This window comes from Alosa sapidissima, chromosome 22, assembly GCF_018492685.1.
Source record: "Alosa sapidissima isolate fAloSap1 chromosome 22, fAloSap1.pri, whole genome shotgun sequence".
In the NCBI taxonomy this organism is placed as follows: domain Eukaryota; kingdom Metazoa; phylum Chordata; class Actinopteri; order Clupeiformes; family Clupeidae; genus Alosa; species Alosa sapidissima.
In genome coordinates, this window is record NC_055978.1 from 30,454,910 (window position 1) to 30,460,661 (window position 5,752).

Below are 5,752 nucleotides of genomic sequence, written 5' to 3' on the forward strand. Positions count from 1 at the left end.
ACGCGGGGCAAAGTTTGGGCTGCGCGCGGCTGCTTGAGCACGCGGCTCCTGCACGAGAAGCAGGAAGTGGAATAGCGCCGTGGCGCGAGACCGCCCATGTTGTTTAATCCACGTTTCACCGGCACCTCGCGGAGATCTTCCGCCTATTTTACTATTCCGTCACAAAAGCAAACAGGGCGACTCGCATAACTGTCCCTCTCCTCACCAAAGCTGTCCGCTTCCGCGTCTCAAACTCTCTCCCGTCCGCCGTTTCCTTTCTCCCCCCCCTCCAGTCCTCTCCTGCCCCCCTATCCTGCCCCTCTCTATTTATGAAAACGTCACTTCAAGTCCCTCCCTGTTTGAATCTCATTAGTTTCTTGTGTGTTTCTCCCTGTCAATAATCCCGAATCCAGACTCTCTCTATTTCCATCCCTCTCTATCTGTCAATCAGCGCCGCCTTTGAACTGAAAACCACTCCGACCAACTTCAACTCCTCAATCCGAGCGGCTCAGCTCCATCTCCGGCTTCTTTTTCTGCCAAGATTCCCCTCTTTTGAGTTTGTACTAACCGCCAGTGCTTGGAAAACGCCAATACAGACCCTAAACTTAAACTCGGATCCGGGATCACTAAGATCAAGGGTTTAAAACTTTGTGTTTTTGCCCCCAAAATTGCTCGGGAAAAATGCCGCAGCTCAACGGCGGTGGAGGGGACGATTTGGGTGCGAACGATGAAATGATTTCCTTCAAAGACGAAGGGGAACAGGAGGAAAAAATTTCGGAGAACTCTTCTGCAGAAAGGGATTTAGCAGACGTCAAATCTTCTCTTGTAAACGAATCAGAAACGAATCAAAACAGCTCGTCAGATTCAGAGGTAAGTGACAAATAATGGCGATCGATTGACCATGACTTTACTTCATTTATCTGTTATACGTAAAATTATCGTTTGAAAACACGTTGTTAAAAGTAGCGATTCCTCCTCGTGTTTCTTAAATGCAATCCCTGTGTTTCGTTGCATTTGAAGGCGGAAAGACGGCCTCCGCCTAGATCTGAAACTTTCAGAGACAAAACAAGAGAAAGTTTAGAGGAGGGTGAGTTTCTGCTCTTTTCTTAATGCTCTTGTCCCACACACTTTTACTCAATGCAATGTTAACATGCCGAAGGGCTTTACTGTTGGGGTCTCTGAAGGAGAGCAACTTTTCAAGGCACTTATAAAAGTTTTCTTCTTTTCCCCCGCCATGTTAGCTGCGAAGCGGCAAGATGGAGGGCTGTTCAAGAGCCCACCGTACCCGGGCTATCCGTTTATAATGATCCCTGATCTTACGAGCCCGTACCTCCCGAACGGATCACTTTCTCCAACAGCACGCACAGTAAGTGTGTTTATTTGCCCCTTTACGCTCATTAACACGCCACGTAGCGCGCAGCAGGACATAGTTTGCGAGCGCAAGTAGGTAAGGTTAGCTGGGAAATATCAGGCTAAAGTTTCGCAACTTTGGCGTACTGTACAGTGGCATGTCATGTCGTTGCTCAGCCGGATCCCGTGTGTGGAAGTAGGCTACGGCTACAGCCCGGTACAGTTGGCTATGGAACAGCGCGGCCTCCCACACACGTTCCAAATGCGGGAAGCATTCTACCTAACGTTTCCCGCACGGATTGAATTTAGAATAAAAAAAAATGTATCCAAAATTGGAAAGTGACATTTACAATTTATTTGTTGTACACTTGTGTACACGAATGATTTTATTGTTCAACTTAATGTAATAGGCTAATAATAAGGTATCCGCAGTTGTTGGGATTGTGCTATTTTTTTTAATCAATTGTTTTCCTGAATTGGTTGTGTTAATTTTAGCGGTTGATTTTGTCAGAATTAACTGATGTTTTTTTTGTACTGAGGAAATTGACATTTCCTCTGTTGTTCGGTGACACGCACGTCTCACTACAAACGAAGCTGTTGTATTTTAATTTTATGGATGTTAGAATCTAAAGCTTTATGCAAATGAGTTTATTCAGCATATTTGCATAGCCTATTGCACAATATATGTCTGTCATTTTTACACTGTTAAGATGTCAGGAAATTAAATATAGGTCATGCACAACCACACGCCTGTACAATTATCACATTTTTAGTACGCAAATATTTACAGCGGACCAACACATACAGTGTCTGATATTCCTGCGGGATGGTTTTCCCAGGGAAGCGCGCGAGTCTGTTCTATTACGGAAGGGATCTTTTACCTTCACTTTCCCCCCGAAAACACCCTCTAAAAATGCCCTTGTTACTAGCAATTAGTAAGAGTATAATTATGCATGCACACACGAACGCACGCGCTACCTGTGCCGGTCCCACCGGGCAGAAGGCTTCGCGGGAAGTCTCGAGCTGCCAGAAGAGTTAATTGTAATTGCTGGTTATTGCCGAAGACTACCATCTCAAATTACAAGGTTAACCCGGAGACCTGCGATTATGGCCCTGCTATTCTTTATATTTATTCATGATGACATTCCTAGAATGGCTAAACTATAAATATAATTTTGTCTGGTGCACAGTTAAGAGCGGAATAAAACAAAGAACCAAAGAGAGCACAACAAAAACCAGAGTTATTATTGCAATTATATAAATATTAATAAAATACCAGACATCTCTATGTTGAAATGCATCTTATACATCTGATTTAATTTTTATATTATTGGAAATCTGTCAGCTCTATATTACAGGGCAGTGACATAATAATGTTTGTGAGGGAAAATAATTTGTAATGTCTAAATCAGACACCAAGATGGTGAGGAGAAACACTGTCATTTTTGGATGGGAGCGTTTCGTTCTGCGATGAGGATGCTGTTGACTCTCTCTGTGTGTGTGTGTGAGTATATTTGTACGCGTGTATTCTGCCGTGCTCAGACAGTGGTCTTTGTTAAGTCTGTCTCTGCCGTGAAATCCTTTCAGAGAGTTTGCATTTGGAGCTTTCATTCCAGCACACACATTGCCGAAATATCAGAATGTTTTATTACCCTCACCAAAACACACACACACACACACACCTCTCAGCAGTGTACCTGCTTCTGTAGATGGTGTGTGTGTCAGGAGTCGACTGCAGAGCGGTGGAAATGCCACTTCTGTCTGAATCTCCCTCTTTGTCAAACGCTCCTCAGTTCTGTACAAGAGGACACACACACACACACACACACACACACACTATTTCGAAATCAATCAAATTTAGTGCATGTAACATCAAGTCTTCAGAATCAGCTATAGAGTGTTTGTTCACCTGTTTGCATGATACATAATGGATGATACGCACATTAATACACAAGTGTCCGCATCCCTCTCTAGCTCTTACACACACACACACACACACACAAGCATACTGCAGGGTATCCACATTGCCTTATCTCTTGTTAAGAATTCTGTGTTTTCCATTAGACATGTGAGATATTGTTAGATAGATAGATAGATAGATAGATAGATAGATAGATAGATAGATAGATAGATACTTTATTGATCCCCAGGGGAAATTCAAGAAATTGTTTGAATGAGGTAAAGGATTCTGTGTTGGCTCTGAGGAGTGCGCTTACACACACACACACGCACGCACGCACACACGCTTGCACGCTTGCTCGAAGGCAGAGGGAATGTTGACGGCTTTTACATCACAGTTTTAGCTGTAGCGTGTCTCTAGAACACGTTTATTTGGACAAATCACCCAGTAATCCGTCTGTGATGCTCTCTCTGACCACAGGCCCTGTGAAAGGTCGTCCATTCCTCTCTCACACACACACACACACACGTGCACGCGGGTGGCTTTGAGCGAGCAGGACTACCTGTGTGTGGAGGGGCTGGCGGGGCTTTGAAGTTGAAAGCCCTTGTATTCATAAACGCATTACTAAAAGCAGACATTAATAATTTAGCCCAGCATCGATTAACTGTCCTCTTCCCTAACTAACAGCAAGCTCACGCTTATAAAGCCTTATAACACACACTCAAACACACACACACACGCACAAATACACACACACACACACACACCCGGTCGCCCAGCAGGCGTGCTAGAAGTGTTGGAGCTAATCAGCTAGGAAGCGTGTCTTTTTGTCATTTGATGTTTCTTTATTGATCCTATCTCTCGGAGTCGGAATCTTTTGTCATTCGGATGCTGAGGAAAGATGCGTGCGGTGTGTGTGTGTGTGTGTGTGTGATTTGTGCGGAGTGTGAGCTGTACCTGATGAGCGTGTGTGTGATTCTGGCTCCAGTGCAGGATGAAAGCAGAATGGCCTCTTTTTAGGTTACATCGTTTTTGTTTTTTTTTATATCAGGATTGAGACGGAAACAGGAATTGTCTCTGTGTAGTTATTTATGGGCTGTGTATGTATTCTGTGTTTGGCTGGGAAGTCAGCTTTACAGATGTGTGTGTGTGTGTGATTGGGAGAGTGGGAATCTATCTCTCTCTCAAATAGGAAGATGCTTCTCACTGTCCGGCCATTTACACGGCATTTGTGTGTGTCTGAAAGTCTTTTTCTTTCTCCTCTCCTCTCCTCTCCTCTCCTCTCTTCTCCTCTACTCTTCTCTCCCTCCCTCTCCTCTCCCCTCCACCCTCTCCTCCTCTCTTCTTCTCCTCTACTCTCTTCTCCTCCTCTCCTCTCTTCTCCTCTCTTCTCTCCTCTCCTCTCCTCCTCCTCTCTTCTCCTTCTCTCCTCTCTTCTCCTCCTCCTCTCATCTCCTCTTCTCTCCTCCTCCTCTCTTCTCTCCTCTTCTCTCCTCTCTTCTCCTTCTCTCCTCTACTCTCTCCTCCTCTCTTCTTCTCCTCCTCCTCTCTCCTGTCGTCTCCCTTGCCCTCTTCTCCATCTTCTCCATCTTCTCCTGTTCTCTAATCTCCTCCCCTCCACTCCTTCTTGTGTAGTGTAAGTGTGTGTGTGTGTGTGTGTGTGTGTGTGTGTGTGTGTGTGTGTTTGTGAGTGTGTGAGGCTTTATTTACTGCTTGTGTGCGGTGGTGTCTGAATGTGGAGCTATTTGACTCGGGCGCTGGGCGGGCCTCCTAAGTCCTGGGGCCTGAGATGTGGACACGGGCCGGTTTTGGGTTTCGACGGGTAATTACCAGCGTTTAAAAAAGCAGCTCAAGACACGACGAGGCGAGCAGCAACACCCAACGCAGCCTCACGCAACATAGCACACACACTCTCACAATCACACACACACACACACACACACGCGCACAGCACAGCACAGCACAGCACAACACAACACTGCATAGCAAAGTTCCCCCACCAAACAATAGACTCCCTCTCTCAGTCTCTCTCTCTCCGTCTCTCTCTCTGTCTCTCTCTCTCCGTCTCTCTCTCACTCAGTGGCGCGCTCTCTCACTCTCACTTGCTTGCTGTCATTCTTTGTCTGATTTCAGTGGTAGGTTTTCGGTTGCACCACTTGCCTCTGCTGAAACATGCAGATATTTGAGTCTTATTCAAGCATTTGTGAATATATTTATATACATTTAAAATGATTTTACCTGTATATTTCTATACATTTAGAACATACATTAATTAGAATCATGCAAAAATTGCTTTAAAGCATATTGTTGTTTTTTGTAAGGGCATAAAATGATAAGGCATCCCTATTGTGTTGTAACGGTGTGTGTGTGTGTGTGCGTGTGTGTGTGTGTGTGCTGCCGTGTGTAATATGCGGATTATGAGTGAGTGGCAGGTCCCGGGGAGGTGAGGAACGCTTTTTAAATGGGGATTTAGCGGGAGAGGGACACACCTTATCAAATTGGCTTTCCATGTTAATGGATCTT

At 45.0% G+C, this 5,752-nt stretch overlaps 1 protein-coding gene across 1 annotated transcript in view; it reads left to right on the forward strand.

Annotated features, from left to right (window-relative positions):
• The first annotated feature begins 237 nt into the window (after positions 1-237).
• The window catches only part of tcf7l2 (transcription factor 7 like 2), an 85,711-nt gene continuing 80,196 nt past the window's right edge, over positions 238-5,752 (forward strand). The window contains 3 exon segments of the mRNA XM_042077877.1: positions 238-849; positions 1,000-1,066; positions 1,221-1,345. Coding sequence (XP_041933811.1) covers positions 661-849; positions 1,000-1,066; positions 1,221-1,345 — 381 coding nt within the window. The 5' untranslated portion in view covers positions 238-660.